The sequence below is a fragment of the Panulirus ornatus genome, chromosome 65 (genome assembly GCF_036320965.1).
Source record: "Panulirus ornatus isolate Po-2019 chromosome 65, ASM3632096v1, whole genome shotgun sequence".
Taxonomy (NCBI): Eukaryota; Metazoa; Arthropoda; class Malacostraca; order Decapoda; family Palinuridae; genus Panulirus; species Panulirus ornatus.
In genome coordinates, this window is record NC_092288.1 from 13,512,729 (window position 1) to 13,531,274 (window position 18,546).

Below are 18,546 nucleotides of genomic sequence, written 5' to 3' on the forward strand. Positions count from 1 at the left end.
TAGGAGTAATCATAGCCGTGCGGTTAGCGTTCCCAGCGCTCTCAGCACTACGGAAAAGGTCTGGGTTCGAATCCTTGCTGTTGGAGGGCATTATGTACCCTGTCAAAAGTGCACCTTCATATTCCCTGTATTTGTCTATGTATAGATATGTGTATATATAATTATACATAGAACTAACGAACGTCATTTCTACAGGTAAGAAAGTAATACACAATGGAAAATAGTCTGTGTATGCTTGTTTTTTTTGTGTGAGAACATCACGACATGATGAAAAAGCTGTATTTATACAATTAATCTACTTATCTATATATATATATATTTTATCAAAATGACATCTTGAATGAACTGCTCGTAATATGAAAATGTGGCAAAAGAATAGTCAATGAACATGCTGGGCAGATAAGAACACACTACTTACTACAGTGGAACCATAAAACTAACTTTCCATGGCTAAGGTTACGAGAGGTCGAAAAACAAAACAAAAAAAAAATAGACGTCGCAACTAATGCAGTGTATCTCCGTTGACCCCAAGCTTAATTGGGACCGAGGACACTGTACCACACACACACACACACACACACACACACACACACACACACACACACACACACACACACACGCACACACTTATCTCTTCAGCACATAGAAAGAAAAATACACATATTGCTTTCCCGCCAGAAATATGGGCTGACGGTATAGGAGGGGGAAAAAAAAAAAGACTCGCGCCAAAAGGCGATCTTCTCCTCTTTGTTTTCCAGGCGAGATGAGACCCGCTGTGGGCTGCTTGACCCCCGGGTCCCGCTACCTACCCAGGCGGAACGTGTTAAGGGACTGGGGAGGGGTGGCTGGGCTGGGGAGAGTGTGGATGAGCCTGGGGAGAGTGTGGGAAGCATTGGGAGTGTATGAGAAGGTTCGGGAGTGTGGGAAGGACTGAGAGAGTTTGAGTAGGATTGGGAGGGTATAGGAGGGATTGACCGAGTGTATAAGGGATTTGAAGAACGTACGGAAAGGATTGGGAAAGTGTAATAAGGACTTGGGAAATGTGGAAGAGATCTCAAGAGTGTGGGGAGGAGTTGGAGATTGGAAAGGTGGAATGAATTAGTAGAGTGTGGGACGATTTTGGGAAATATAGGAGGGAATGCACATGGGTAGGACAGGTAACAGAACCTGATGGTCTCTGTCGAAGGTTGTCTGAGGCAGGACGATAAAACGTATCTTGTATTCTTAGTCTGTATACATGGAGACATGATAGCGAATCAGAAGGGTCCTCTCCACCCATCATTATATAGATGGAGAGAGGACAGTGAAGGCGAAGGCTTCCTCCCAACCACTACTATAGATGGAGACAGAAGAGTAAAACCGAAGGCTCCTCTCCACCCATCATTATATAGATGGAGAGAGGACAGTGAAGGAGAAGGCTCCTTCCCACCCAACCCTGTAGATGGAGACAGGGTAGTAAAGCAGAAGGCTCCTTCCCACTCACCACCTACAAACAGAGACATAATAATATAGCAGAAGTCTCCTGCCCACCCACCCACCCACCACCAACGATGGAGAAAGGATAATGAAGCAGAAGGCTCCTTCCCCACCCACCACTCCCTCCCACATATCAGCCAGTATAGGATCATATCTAAAAGAACCACACCATATAGTATAGAGAAAGTATACTGACAAGGTAATTCTATAGGAAAGCACAAATGGAAAATACATGCTGATCTGACGTCCTCCGCTGCGTCCTCTGGCGGTAGGGAAGCATCATACCCTTTCATTTGAAAAGAAAAAAAGGTTGAGATAGGTGCAGAGTATAGTCAATCTTGAATAAGCTTCCTTAATGATAACAAGGACTGAGAGTTTCCACCTTGGCAATATTCAGTGGAGCTTTTTTTCCCCCCTCCAGTGTTCTGTAACTGTACAGATGGAAATATCTTTGCCCACGAGTTATATATCCTTCCCCTCAACTTCAAGATGGTGTTCCTGGTCGTCGTACCTACATAACGTAAGGAGACTGTCGTAAGTTATCGCGTCGAAAGGATTAAGTATTTTTGACACGTTTGTCAGGTTCTCCTCGGAGGCTGCACTTTCATAATGAGTGTGGGAAAGATTGGGTGAGTGTTGGGAGGGAATGGAAGGTGTATGGAAAGGATTGGGAGGGCATGGTAAGGTTTTGCAGCAAGGAGAAGATTGGAAAAGTGTCTGAAGGATGGAGAGAATATGGGAAGGATTGGAAGAGTATGGCAGGGATTAGGAAAGTGTACGAGGGATTGGGAAAGTGTGGAAGGATTGTTGCGTAAGTTTGGAGGGGATTAGGGAGCCTGTCAGAGGGATTGGTAGAGTGTACTAATCAGGCGAGGTAGCAGTGAAGCCTCTGTTGTGTTGCTGGACAAGGTGGCAGTAAGTCAAAGTTGACCTCCCCTCTCCCTCCCTCAACCCATCACCACAGCTCAACATAGCCACACACACACAACAACAACAACAAACAACAACAGCAACAACAGCAACAACAACAACAACAACAACAACAACAACAACAACAACAACAACAAAACAGCAACAACAACAGCAACAACTTCATTAGGTGTTCACCCTCTTATATGGTGGGGCGTGAGCGGGCGCCCCTCACCCCCTCACCACCACAGCCACCCCCATGAATATTGATGGTGGGCTCGTGGGAACCAAGATGTTGGTGATGGTGGTGGTGATGGTGGTGGTGATAAGGTGGAGACGGTCACTATGATGTTGTGGTACAGAAACACGCATCAGAGGTTATGGAAGACCCCTACGTGTTCAGCACAGGTTCAGTACACGCCTGTTACAGGTCATGACTGCATGGGGGAGTTAATTAGGGCAAACATTTTCCTGCTTTATTAACTATGTGATGTCCAGTAGGTGACCATATCTAATTTCTTCCGGTCGTTTTAATTCCTAATTATCAATAATGATAATGAAATCAATGTTGATAATGATGACAGTAGTAGTAGTAGTAATCATAATAATGATAATATCAATAATGATAATAATAATAATAATAATAATAATAATAATAATAATAATGATAATAGTAATATGATAATAATAATAATAATAATAATAATAATAATAATAATAATAATAATAATAATAATAATAATAATGATAATAATAATAATAATGATAATAGAATAAGAATTATGATGATAGTTATTATAATTAGACTTATAACAACAATAATCTCTTTTTCTCTATAACATGTACATTACGTCCCTTTTTCCCACGCTAGGTTTTCCATCTCCTTAAGACCTCTTCCATTATTCCTCTCCACTTCTCTCATCTTCTCTTATTCCTTTCTCTCACCTTCCATACTATCTACAGAATCTTATCTCGATAAGAAGTTTGGTCTGTGAGTTGATCCTATGACATACGACTGAAATTAAGACGGAGAACTGAAGGAAATGCGACCTTCAATCACAATATCCCCATATTCTCTCTCTTTCATCTACTAGTGTCTCTCATCCTCATCTTCAATTGTTCCCTAACTATATGTAATTCACTTTCCTGTTCTCCACGCTTCTTGTACTTCTCAAGGCCTGGTTGCTCTGCATGACAACGTGGGGCCCCCTCCGTGTCTGGAACTCTTGGCCATAAAAGAAATATGATCTTGATACATTTCAGAGATCATAACTTGGCGGGGGAGGTTTACCAGACACTGCCATTGGGGGGTGATTCCCTTTATGAACGTCTCTCAGCTATATCTTTACCTGATGGTCGGCTTTATTAGCTTTAATGAGATGGCGTCAACCTGACGTTACCTTTACTACTATGGCATTCCAGCCTTTTTCCTCCACACAACACTACCGGACATCACTGATGATCGGTAGACACAAAAGCAGTTAATGAGCACTAAAGTTCATCTTCAGTTACATGGAAATGTTCTCAAAGTGACGTTTTCTTGATTAGCTATCCCCCAAACTGGAATGATTGGCGATGCTTTCCTATCTAATATACACATGTGTGTGTGTGTGTGTGTGTGTGTGTGTGTGTGTGTGTGTGTGTGTGTGTGTGTGTGTGTGTGTGTGTGTGTGTAATCTGTCTTCACATGCGCACAGCCAAGGCCAGCTGCTCACAGTGAGTCGTGAAATGCCACCACCAACATCCGAGTAGGGAGGAAGTGAGGCGTTGGAGATGGAAGAGAGGTGGTGATGATGGTGGTGGTGAACCCATGAAGCGTGGGGCAGTAGCAGACCCATGAAGCGTGGGGCAGTAGTAGACCCATGAAGCGTGGGGCAGTAGCAGACCCATGAAGCGTGGGGCAGTAGTAGACCCATGAAGCGTGGGGCAGTAGTAGACCCATGAAGCGTGGGGCAGTAGTAGACCCATGAAGCGTGGGGCAGTAGCAGACCCATGAAGCGTGGGGCAGTAGTAGACCCATGAAGCGTGGGGCAGTAGTAGACCCATGAAGCGTGGGGCAGTAGCAGACCCATGAAGCGTGGGGCAGTAGCAGACCCATGAAGCGTGGGGCAGTAGCAGACCCATGAAGCGTGGGGCAGTAGCAGACCCATGAAGCGTGGGGCAGTAGTAGACCCATGAAGCGTGGGGCAGTAGCAGACCCATGAAGCGTGGGGCAGTAGTAGACCCATGAAGCGTGGGGCAGTAGCAGACCCATGAAGCGTGGGGCAGTAGCAGACCCATGAAGCGTGGGGCAGTAGCAGACCCATGAAGCGTGGGGCAGTAGCAGACCCATGAAGCGTGGGGCAGTAGTAGACCCATGAAGCGTGGGGCAGTAGTAGACCCATGAAGCGTGGGGCAGTAGTAGACCCATGAAGCGTGGGGCAGTAGTAGACCCATGAAGCGTGGGGCAGTAGTAGACCCATGAAGCGTGGGGCAGTAGTAGACCCATGAAGCGTGGGGCAGTAGTAGACCCATGAAGCGTGGGGCAGTAGTAGACCCATGAAGCGTGGGGCAGTAGTAGACCCATGAAGCGTGGGGCAGTAGTAGACCCATGAAGCGTGGGGCAGTAGCAGGCCCATGAAGCGTGGGGCAGTAGTAGACCCATGAAGCGTGGGGCAGTAGTAGACCCATGAAGCGTGGGGCAGTAGCAGGCCCATGAAGCGTGGAGCAGTAGCAGACCCATGAAGCGTGGGGCAGTAGTAGACCCATGAAGCGTGGGGCAGTAGCAGGCCCATGAAGCAAGTGGTAGTGGTGGCCACATGAAGCAAGGTGTATTGTTGCACGCATGAGGCGAGGAACAGCTTTTGGTCCATGAAGCAAGGGGCAGCGGAGGGAGCCTCCTTCATCTCCCCCCCTTCCAAAATATTCTACAGACACTCCCTCCCCCTCCTCCCTTCTCCCCCACTAATCCTAGTGCTGTGTTTACCTCCTGTATCTGTGCACCAAGCAGGGTCGTGTGCGTCACTGTGTGTTTGTGCGTGCACATGATATGGACGTGTTCGTGTACATGTCCCCTTGTGTGCGCACATGGTTTGTGTGATAGGGCAGGGGAGAGTTTGTGTACATGGCTAGGGTCATATGGTCAGGGTTGGGACTGTGCTCATGGCTAGGGTCATGAGGCGGGGATGAGCCCTATATGGGGCGAGGGTAAGGGAAAGATGTGTGACCCTGGCAGGGAGTGGTACATAGTGACGTCTGTGACCCCCCGCTGCTGCTCCTGCCTATATTACCATAGTGTCCCTCGTATAACCCTTGGGACACGTGTGTGTGTGTGTGTGTGTGTGTGTGTGTGTGTGTGTGTGTATGTGTGGGTGGGTGTGTGTGTGTGTGTGTGTGTGTGTGTGTGTGTGTGTGTGTGTGGGTGGAGGGGTGGGTAAGAGTGGTCTGGGAGGTCTCCTTCCCTCTCAGTGACATTAACAGTTGTGGTAGTTACCTCTCACGTCTCTAATGAGAGATACCAGGGGGGTGTAGAGAGAGATACACAATGGGGTGTGGGGAGATACAAGGGGGTTAGGGGATGAGGGTGACGTGGGGAGACACCCAGGGGGAGTTAGGATACATACAGGTGGGAGACGGACATACATGTGTATTGAGATCTTACTGACCTGGGCGGGTGGTAGTGATCATACAGAGAGGACCGTGGTAGCTGACTTTAGTCACTAAATTTGTATCATTATACCAATCTATATCAACATTATAGAGACACATGGCTCGTCGGTAACATTCCCCAAATTTGCCGCCAACACGACCCAAACAAATGGTAGACGGCTTCATTATCCGGAGAGAAGACTTATGCAAATTCATGCACTGGCGAGAGACATGACAAATGATCGACTTCACTGTTTAGACGTAGGCGAAGTAATGTAGTCTGGTAATTAAACATCATAAATGGATGTAAAATGTGCGTTAAGCCACCGTGAGAAGTATGATAAGAAAGAGAGACTTTGGAATGATGATCTGTAGGGACCTAAATAAAGCATCGTCTATTCTTAAATCATTACGATAAAGCTAATAGAATGTTCTGTTTCATAGCAAGAAATACAACCTGTATCATGAAAATCTCAATACTTCTTATAGCACCTTAGTCAGACCACATTTAGAAGACTCTGTACCGTTCTGGTCACCGAATTTGTAATCAAGGACTAAAAGGAACAAGAACAAATACACAGAGTAACAACAACACTCATTTCGTCGTTCGGGGACCAAACCTTACGAATAAAGAGATCTAGATTTATTTTCCCTAAAAAAAAGAAAAAAAGGCATAGATTCCGAGGAAAATCTGATCAATTTTTAGAGTATTAGATCACTTTTGACACCCAAATTCACAACAATTTCTTCACGTGACACACTGACCAGAAATAATGATATGGAGTTAAAGACAAGTAAACATAAAAGCAACGGAGACAAAAGTGATCATCATACTTTCCAGTGGTCCAGTTACAGATCATTAGACTATAACCATACTAGTTGCCCTCCAGGGGGAAGGGCTAGCTATCAGGTCATTTAAATCACATCTGAATGAATTCTTTAACGACACTAATCACTAGTGGATATAATGACATTATACCACAAACACATTCCAACTTCTGTTTTTGTACTTCCTCCTCCGAGTACCCAGATTCCGTTTTCCATTCGCCCTTTCCTATAAAATTTCCTGTGTCAGTATACGCTACATGTTGCTCCATGATGCTCGTTCACCGTCCCATAGCTGTGGGGGGCGGCACACTACCAGGCTCATTCAGCCCCACAGCCGTGGGTCAGCAGCCCCACAGCCGTGGGTCAGCAGCCCCACACGGGTCCCACGCTCGTATGACCTCTGACATGAACCCGCCTCTAAGAACAAAACTTTTAATAGCAAAGTGTCCATTGTTGGCTGGCTGGATATACGATAACATGGTGGTTGATGGTGGAGATTATGGTGGAGGAGTGGTGGAGATGGAGGAGACTTTGTTGGAGGAAGAAAGAGCGGGACGAGTCAGAACAGCTGGTAATCTAAGCCATCACAAGGTGTGTATGTGCATGTACAGGCTATGACGGATGCTCGTCTTTGTCAAGTAACATTGGGGTGAGATCACCCTTACTGATACTTGCATATAGCCCCTTCTTGCTGCAACCCAGGGATAGATATGTTCACACTCTAGTCAAGAGTATACCTTCTAGAACATGTGGCCAGAGTATACTGTTGGTATAATAAACTCTAGAGACAGTGTACTTCGTTGAGTATGTGGCCAATATATATATATCATTGGTATAGCAAACCCTAGAGACAATAACATAGTTATCTTAATGATGACAGGGATGTCATATGCCATGTATATCTTGAATAGACATGGCCTTTATAACTACATATGTACGTATGGGGTTTAAATGTTGACTTTACGTTGAGTGTTTTACTAAGGACGTGTGTATAACAAGATCACGTCAAGAAGACGTTTTCATACCCTTGCAAGGAATGTGTTTGTTATCTTAAGTAATTACCATGATGGGTTCGCATAGATTTTCATTTGTTTTCCACACAGGCTTGAATTGTTAACATACACATTCAACATCCTGTTAGGTTAACGAGGCACTTCCTTATCTGTATCATCTTATCTTTCCTCACCATTACTGTTCTGGAGATGTGAAAATAAACGCAGATTGCTTGGAGTTGTGCTAATCAGATATACGTATCATTCTGATTAATGTATATCATGAGTTAAGACCTTGTAGACGGACACATATGAATATACATAGACACTTAAAGCGAGGAGTGTTCTACAATTACCCCCTAACTTATCTGCATTACCTTATATGCTCTCTTTCCTTACTGCATCTCTTTCTGTTCCCGTCTGTGTTACAATGTATTCACAAATGCCAACTGTCCAGCCCTTGGTAAATCAAGGATGGTCCGTTGTGATGTCTCTTTCTTTCCCTCCACGGCTAAACTTTGGAACTCTATACCTACTCATGTCTCCCCTATCACCTGACCTTTTCTTAAAAAGGCTTCCTCAAATAGTCTTCGTCTATCATTTTTCCTCCTCTTTCCTTAGTCTCTATCTTTCTTTCTTTTTTTTTTGACCAATTTTACATATCACTTACTGCGTGGCTAAGAGAGAGAGAGAGAGAGAGAGAGAGAGAGAGAGAGAGAGAGAGAGAGAGAGAGAGAGAGAGAGAGAGAGAGAGAGAGGGGTGGTGGTGGTGGTACTCACTTTCTGTCGAGGTTGAGGAACTTCATGTCGAGGGTGTGGACGGAGGTGAAGACGTTGGTGGCACCTTGGACGACGCTCTCCCGGGTCTCTGGCATGGCCACGGGTGTACAGTGGGCTAGGAAGACCGGCTCGTTTCTCGAGCATAACGGGAGATACGAGAGGTAGTGGCCAGCGACCAGTACCACCTGTGTGGTAGGAGACAAGGGGTTAACATACCAACTGTTGTGTGGTATGTACGTTAGTATGTCACCTGTTGTGTGGTATGTTCGTTAGTATATCACCTGTTGTGTGGTATGATCGTTAGTATATCACCTGTTGTGAGGTATGATCGTTAGTATATCACCTGTTGTGTGGTAAGTTCGTAAGTATATCACCTGTTGTGTGGTATGTTCGTTAGTATATCACCTGTTGTGTGGTATGATCGTTAGTATATCACCTGTTGTGAGGTATGATCGTTAGTATATCACCTGTGGTGTGGTATGTTCGTATGTATATCACCTGTTATGTGGTATGTTCGTAAGTATATCACCTGCTGTGTGGTATGTTCGTTAGCATATCATCTGTTGTGTGGTATGTTCGTTAGCATATCATCTGTTGTGTGGTATGTTCGTTAGCATATCATCTGTTGTGTGGTATGTTCGTTAGTATATCACCTGTTGTGTGGTATGTTCGTTAGTATATCACCTGTTGTGTGGTATGATCGTTAGTATACCACCTGTTGTGTGGTATATCATGTAGAACTTCACCAGGTTAGTACATCACCTGTTGCATTGTGCACTGGTTAGTACAACATATGGTGTATGGTAGCACTATCTGTAGTGCGGTACAATGGTTAATGTGCCAGTTGGTACATGGTACATTCCTTATGACTACACCCGGTGTACGGTACACTGGTTAGTACACGGCTTAATACACGGTACAATGATCAGCACACTACCTGCTTGTGGTTCGCTGGCTATCATACCACCTAGAATATGGTACGCTGGATAGATCACAACCTGGTACATGGTCCAGTGGTTGATATCCTACCTGCTACATGGTCCAGTGGTTGATATCCTACCTGCTACATGGTCCAGTGGTTGATATCCTACGTGGTACATGGTACATTCATTACTATACCATCTGCTGCATGTTACACTGATTAATGCATCGCCTGTTGCATGACGCTTCTGTTAATACAATACCTACAGTTTGATACAGCGGTTTATACACTAACCGAGGTATAATACACTTGTCACTACATCTCCAGCAGCAACAGCTGACGCGGCGCCACACCCTGGGCCCAGTAATTACCTCATCTCACCGTCTTTACCCACACAGGTACATACATCCCAGCTGGTTCTATGAGCTCGCCTTATAAATCAAAGGTGCACAAAAGACGGAAACTCTGGACCTCATCCCTTCCCGTCACGGACGACCATTTGTCTTGGGGGGGTTGAGACGTCTGAGGAGTGGCCCCCATGTTCTTCGCCTCTCGTACGTCACAGAGAAGGAAAAGGAACTTTTTGGGAGAGTAACTATTACATCCTGGTCGTACGGAGTCGTTCGTTTCACGGGGGGTAAAGACGTCTGAGTAATAATTTTCACATGCCCTGCAGAACGCATCGTCGAATGTGTTTTTGTTGAAGGGACGTAAGGTAAAAGAGAACCAGCGGTCATCCTCTGATGGGCAAGTTGTCATTTGTCTTCAAGAAAATGGAAGGTCGACAACCTCCCTCCTTCCCTACTCGGATCACAGACTAACTCATTCGTCTTGGTGAGAAAAAGATTCTCAAGAAGGAGGCAGGCAAAGCTGGAGAGAATCACTCTTACATTATATCAGCTTCGACTGACTTTTGTCTCAAGGATGGTTATCTACGTATGAAGGAATGCCTTGGCGGGGTCAGTCATTCTTGTCTATTTTTTTTGTAGAAAGGGGCGAGTACAGCAGAGGTTCTTAACTCTATGATGGTCAAGTCTTTAACAGAAGAGATATACCTCAGAGGAGATTTGTACCTGACCCCTCGCGTTGCCTGGACATTGCAAGTCACACTCAAGAAAGAGACGTTTGAGACACACTTACTAAAGCAACATATCAGTCATATTCAGTCAAGGAACGTACATGGGAATGCCGTCTCACCTTCTGATCGCCGAACCTCATCTGTCTTCTGGCGTTCCTGGAGACGTTCATGCGACACAGGAAGAGGCGTTCCTCCTCGGGCAGCTGGGGAGTCTGGACGCCTCTCACCAGCTCGGCCTGCACAGCTGCGTGGTCCTGCTTGTCTATAATGTCATACACGCTGTCCCCGTGGATCAACAAGTCTTCCTGCAACACATAAAATGTCTCCATGGATCAACAGGTCTTCCTGCAACACACACAATGTCCCCGTGGATCAACAGGTCTTCCTGCAACACATACAATGTCCCCGTGGATCAACAGGTCTTCCTCCAACACACACAATGTCCCCGTGGATCAACAGGTCTTCCTCCAACACACACAATGTCCCCGTGGATCAACAGGTCTTCCTGCAACACATACAATGTCCCCGTGGATCAACAGGTCTTCCTGCAACACATACAATGTCCCCGTGGATCAACAGGTCTTCCTGCAACACATACAATGTCCCCGTGGATCAGCAGGTCTTCCTGCAACACATACAATGTCCCCGTGGATCAACAGGTCTTCCTGCAACACATACAATGTCTCCGTGGATCAACAGGTCCTTCTACAGCACACGTAGCATCCAGTAAAGCGGACCGCATCATCTTACAAGGGTGACTTAGACGTATTGGAAAGCTGGTCTCCAGTATCCCCCAGTCCACCACCACCACCACCACCACCCCAGCATCCCTGGTCCACCAGCACCACCACAACTACCATCGTCACCACCACTACCACCATCCAGGTCCGGCAATACAGGTGCGAGTGTGACGAGGTAATTACTGGCAGGTAGACAGACAGCCATTGTGTGGACGCCATCCACCACACCTCCACCCCTCCCCATGAACCTACCCCACATGTTTGCTTATTTCTTTGTTACACTGCAGGACTAACGAGGTGTTGGAAGGGTCGTTAAGTTGTCACTTGTGGCTGATTGTTACGTGGTGTCACTGGTGGCAAAGCGTGTGTGAGGAGGGTGAAGGGGTGTGGGTCAGGATGATGGTCGTGTGTTTACGCCTGCCTGGACAGCGAACACATGACCAGCGTCCAACATGCCCAGCGTCTGGCTTCAAGACCAGCCATGGGAGGGACAGATAACAGGAGACCTAATCGTCTATAACGAGGTTATCTGCTGAAGGACAATACGTACGAAGGACAGTTAACAGGAGACCTGATGATCAGTGACGAAGCTATAGGCTGGAGGACAATAATAGCGTCATGAGGTTATAATTGTATTTATGATACAGACGAGATATACGACCCAGAAAGCACCTCCCCACCCACCACTCCCTCCGGCTCAACAGACGGCAGGGAAAAACCTGAGAGGGAACACCGTAGAACATTTCCCCCTGTTACTGGAAGTAGCACAATCTTGAGGTACAGTGGACTTGTACTAAGACTTACCATGGAGTGTCCCAGGTATTCAGCAGCGTTGTCGGAGATATACAGCAGCTTGCCACCCTGGGTCAGCATCATGAGGAACCCGCTCAGCGCCTGTTATGAGAAGGACACTAAGGTTACTACAGGAGAGGAGATAAGGAGGGTGCTAGCTACACACACACACACACACACACACACACACACACACACACACACACACACACACACACACACACACACACACACACACATCACACATGATGGAGCGCTGTATATCCCGGTCTAGACTTTGAGATCCTCTTTAGCGGACTGACAAGCAGCATTATTCATCAATAGTAGAAGGTCAGGTCGGGTCAAGTCAGGTCACACGACCTCTTACGTAGGTTGGGGATGATGTGGTTCTTAAGTTGGACAGTGGTACCACTGTCTTCCTCCCACGTCTCTCGTGGTATGGACAGGTTCACATGGCCAGCGACCTTACGCGGGTCGGTTTAAAAGGCGACATTCGTCGTTGCCACCCCCCCCCCCCCCTGATGTTCTGTTGCGCCACGGGGATAAATGGCATCCTTGTTGCCTGGGGGTGTATAGGGAGAGAGAGAGAGAGAGAGAGAGAGAGAGAGAGAGAGAGAGAGAGAGAGAGAGAGAGAGAGAGAGAGAGAGAGAGAGAGAGAGAGAGAGAGAGAGAGAGAGAGAGAGAGGGAGAAAAGGAAACATGACTGGTAATGAGAGGAGGAAACGGGATGAACACACCTCCCCCCCCACCCACCCCCACCCCCCAAACCCCACCCCCCTCCTCCCCCTCCTCCCCCAACATAATGGCAGGAGACGTAACCCCGGCAGCGCCACAGTCCTCACCCCCGGGTGTCCGCAATCATCATTAATCCCCGTTAATCATGACTAATCTTCACTAATCCGTACAATCATCACTTATCAGTACAATCATCACTAATATGCAAATTACAGGGTGGAGCGGGTCTCGGGGTTATGACGCGGCAGGCTGTTGGGGGTGGCTAGGTGGTCGACCTCCGGCCCTTTAATTCAAATCTGACTTCTTCTTTTTTTCTCTTTTCTTTTTTTTTTTTGTGGCTTTTATGACGTGAAACTGACCGTCCGCTTTGGCTGGATTTCAGCTTTCTGGGTTTTGATCATATGTTTTGGGGAGAGAGAGAGAGAGAGAGAGAGAGAGAGAGAGAGAGAGAGAGAGAGAGAGAGAGAGAGAGAGAGAGAGAGAGAGAGAGAGAGAGGTGGTGATGGGGGTGAAAGTAAGGGGTCGGGGTTGGGGATGAGGCATTTAGGAATGTCGGCTTTTGTTATGGGGTGTCTGGGACGGGTGTTCATTTCCAATGATAGCTGCGCTACGTGTGAGGACGGGAATGGCGGTTTGCACGGAGAATGGCCGACTGTAAGAAGGAGACGTAAGGTAAGTTACGGGTAAAAAAGAGAGAAAAACAGGATTATCTTCGACGCCATTCAATCGTCTTCGGAGCTACGAGGTGGCTAGAAATTGGTTCAGATGGCCATAAAGTAGATGGATTGATGAGCGGTCAGACCCCATCATGGTTAGACGTAACAAGAGGAGTGCCCCAGGGATTAGCCTTGGGACCAAGTCTCTTTCTGGTATTGACTTAGACGTAACAGCAGGAGTGCCCCAAGGATCAGCCTTGGGACCAAGTCTCTTTCTGGTATTGACTTAGACGTAACAAGAGGAGTGCCCCAGGGATCAGCCTTGGGACCAAGTCTCTTTCTGGTAATGACTTAGACGTAACAACAGGAGTGCCCCAAGGATTAGCCTTGGGACCAAGTCTCTTTCTGGTATTGACTTAGACGTAACAAGAGGAGTGCCCCAGGGATCAGCCTTGGGACCAAGTCTCTTTCTGATACAGCAAAACCGTCTTATTCAGTCTAAGACCAGCGATGCAAGAAGCGAGTAAATCTGGAGTTTTTATGAGGGGGAAGACAAGTAGGAAATATAATGAAATAATATATTGGACGTTGTTTAGGTTCTAAACTTTAAAGGGTATAAATTTGGTTATACCCAGGTGTGCCATGCAGCGGCTGGAAGGGAGATCATTAAGATGTTAGAAAACGAGACGAGGGGTGTAGAAGAAAAGCCCTGATGGGAAAACGGAATGTGTGATGTTTACCATTGTTTGGATAATACAGCTGGATGATAGTCGGAGAATGGTCGAAGTGAGGGCAGAGGGAAGGCCAAGCGAAGAAGACTTCGCTTTGACTAAAGTGATCTCTCTCTCTCTCTCTCTCTCTCTCTCTCTCTCTCTCTCTCTCTCTCTCTCTCTCTCTCTCTCTCTCTCTCTCTCTCTCTCTCCTCAGAACGACAGCTGAAGATGATTACCGGTTGAAGATAACGACAGGTGAGAGTAGTTAGCAGTGAGGAGGACGCTGCTTGTAGAGTCGGTCACAGGTGACGTGAATGATGGGAAATTATCTAAGTACGTGGAAGCGAGGCACTGAAACGTGAGACAGTGAAGAGCGATAAGGCAGTGAAAAGCAAGACAGTGTGGAGCAAGGAGGCAGTGAAAAACCTGGCAGTAAATGATGGATGTGAAGGACAACGACCGTGGAAACTAAGTACATAAGGAGAGTGAATGATGTTGCCTTTGGTGAGAAGGGGAGGAAAAAAAAGAACGAAGAAAGAGACGTAACAATACACTAGGCCTATAAGTGGCTGGCTCCACTGACACGAACATAGGCCTATGTCATGCTTAGGATATCCAGACTCCTTATATATATATATATATATATATATATATATATATATATATATATATATATATATATATATATATATATATATATATATATATATATATATATAAATATATATATATATATATATATATATATATATATATATATATATATATATATATATATATATATATATATATATATATATATATAAATATATATATATATATATATATATATATATATATATATATATATATATATATATATATATATATATATATATATATATATATATATATATATATATATATATATATATATATATATATATATATGTGTGTGTGTGTGTGTGTGTGTGAGTTTGTACATACATAAACCTGAGTCAATATACATATATAACCCAGCATAAACCCACTTGTAAACAATTTGAACCCACAGGCGTTTGAACGATATAAATACATACAAATGGACACACATTATGATATATATCAGATGACAGATTTGATTTTCATGTATACATGTAAACTTATTATCATTATTGTTATTATCATTATCATTATCATTATTATTATTAGTATCATTTTTATCATTATTATCATTATCATTATTATTATCATCATTATTATTGAATTATTATTATTGTTATTATCATTATTTTCACTATCCCTATTATTATCAATATTATTATTATTATTATTATCATCATTATTATTATTATTATTATTATTATTATTATTATTATTATTATTATCATTATTATTATTACTATCATTATTATCATTATTATTATCATCATTGTTATTATTACTATAATTAACCATTACCTTTACGATCATTTACAATAGTACAATATTATAATCATCTTAATGATTACTGTTATCATGACAGTTATCCATGTTATCAACACTTGTATCACCTGTGTTATTCTTATATAGATTATAACCGTGTGATATTTCTGTTACGCATGGCTTGAATACCAGTCGCCATAATGAGTTATGCAAATGCGTAGTTCAAGAAATGCCATGAGTTACGATCAGGTGGGCTATTTCTTTTCTTTTCCTTTTTACTTCCCGACCTTTGACCTGCGACAGAGGTCAAGGGGTCAAGTCGAAGGTTAATGAAGAGGTGGTGGGGACATCCGGTGATAGGATGGGTCGGTGATAGGGGGAGAGGAGATGATGTTGGATACACACACACACACACACACACACACACACACACACACACACACACACACACACACACAAATATATATATATATATATATATATATATATATATATATATATATATATATATATATATATATATATATATATATATATATATATATATATATATATATATACGTTTTCGCTGTTTTCCTCGTCAGTGATGCAGCGCCAGGATGACGAGAAAATGGCCTCCTTTGCTCACATCCACACACTAGCTGCCATGTGTAATGCTTTGAAACCAGACCCCCTATCCACAACCAGGGCCCCACAGACATTTCTGTGGTTCCCCCCCTCTTCATATGCTTTGGTTTAACCCCACTGATGGCATGTCATCCTCTGTGCACCAAATCGCTCCAAACTCGCTCCATCCCTTGTACGCCTCGCACCCTCCTGCACGTCCAGGCCCCAAATCCTGGAAGCGTGTTTAACTTCGTCCTTCCACCTCCTCCTTGATTTCCCTGGTCTCTTTGTTCCCTCCACTTCTAACGTATATACCTTCTTAGTCGTCCTCTCCTCACTCATAACATATCCCAGGACAGTGCAAGTATAATACAGTATATCATTGTGAGCAGTAAACAGGCCAGGTATTCTCCTGGATTATGGCGGGGCATATTTGAGCGAGAGCTTGCTTTGCTCTCGCCATCCCTTCATTACCACCACAGCCATTGTTCCCGCGCTCGCTGACCGATGAGATCTTGCTGCCATCTGACGGCGGACTCGTGCTACCCGGGAGGTGAACGGAACAGCTGCTGCGCCCGCCATGATGGATGGTGGACACATGTTACCCAGGGAGGTGAACGGATCAGCTGCTGCGGCCGCCATAATGGATGGTGGACACTTGCTACCCGGGGAGGTGAAAGAAACAGCCGCAGCGGCTGTCGTGATTGATGGTAGACACGTACCACCAAGGGAGGTAAATGGAGTAGCCGCAGCGGCCGCCATGATGTATGGTAGACACGTACCACCTGGGGAGGTGAACGGAACAGCTTCAACGGCCGCCATGATGTATGGTAGACACGTACCACCCGGGGAGGTGAACGGAACAGCCGCACCCGCAGCCATGATGGATAGTCCACTAAATACGATTGGCCTCTCTTCCTTCTTTAATGGTGGCGTCTCAGGTATATTATTGGCCATAATTGTCATTAACTTAAGGTCAGGGTCATTACTCAATGATCTCTCTCGCTTCAGTAGGTTACGGTAATAGGGTCTACGTGCAACGTATCCCTACCAAACTGAGCAAAAACCAGAGGAATCAAAAGTTTTACATAAGTATCTAACAGTATCCTCCCAAGCTTTAGGATTCGAACTAGACACACTAACTGCACTAGGCTGAGAAGCCGATGACAGTCATGGAATTGTTCTGCTAATTGTAATGGAATCTCCCTCGTCTTCAATGAGCAAACAACGAACCCTCGCACTGGCTCAGGTCCCTCCACCTCAGGTTTAACGTTAACCAGTAGTCAACATATTACCCAACTGTCAAACGACGGGGAAGACGAAGGGCGTTTCCATTACAGGTGATCAAATAGTCGTTTGCTGGGATGAGCTCCGTAGCTTAGTTCATACGTCACCGGTGGTACACACTAGTGTAGGTGGTTCGAATCCTGCTGTCGGAAGGAGAATGTATTGTCTGTACGAGGGAAGTGCGCGTCGACTGCACACTGTATTGTTTAGGATGGATGTAGTGCAGCATTGTACCTGCAGAAGCTCCTGGAAAAGGTGTCCTGGGGCAATTATACACACACACACACACACACACACATACACACTCACACACACACACATATATATATATATATAAATTTTTTTTATTCATTTTGCTTTGTCGCTGCTTCCCTCGTTAGCGAGGTAGAGCAAGGAAACAGACGAAAGAATGGCCCAACCCAACCACATACACATGTATATACATACACGTCCACACAAGCAAATATACATACCTATACATCTCAACGTATACATATATATATATACACACAGACATATACATATATACACATGTACATAATTCATACTGTCTGCCTTTATTCATTCTCATCGCCACCCCGCCACACATGAAATAACAACCCCCTCCCCCCTCATGTGCGCGAGGTAGCGCTGGGAAAAGACAACAAAGGCCACTTTCGTTCCCAAGTGCACTTTCCTGTAATAATCACATCATCAGGGAAGATACAGAAAAGAAATATAACAGTCGATTGATATACAACAAAGAAACTTAGCTATATAAGCGTATAAAGGACAAAACAAGTTGAGCTCAATGAGAAGAAGAAATAGAGGAAAATAGAATGAGAAAGACACAGAGGAACGTGGGGTATGGTGGTATAAGCAAACAGCAGCAGCATTTCAGGTTGACACTCCCCTCCCCCGACAATGTTTACGTTCCAGCCTTCTCTACAGACCGTATGGAGCACAATTAGGAATTCCTGATGGTGTATGGAAGCATTTATTAACCCATTGTTACCCAGAATTGCAAGGTTCTGGGGATTGT

General features: G+C 44.9%; 1 protein-coding gene across 1 annotated transcript in view; it reads right to left on the bottom strand.

The window, feature by feature from the left end:
• LOC139746439 (uncharacterized) overlaps nt 1–18,546 on the bottom strand; it is an 82,484-nt gene that overhangs the window by 20,788 nt on the left and 43,150 nt on the right. Inside the window, exons 4-6 of the mRNA XM_071657689.1 lie at nt 12,157–12,246; nt 10,732–10,917; nt 8,613–8,797 (exon numbers count right to left, since the gene is read on the bottom strand). Of these exons, the coding sequence (XP_071513790.1) occupies nt 8,613–8,797; nt 10,732–10,917; nt 12,157–12,246 (461 nt within the window). The remainder of the gene's footprint in view (nt 1–8,612; nt 8,798–10,731; nt 10,918–12,156; nt 12,247–18,546) is intronic.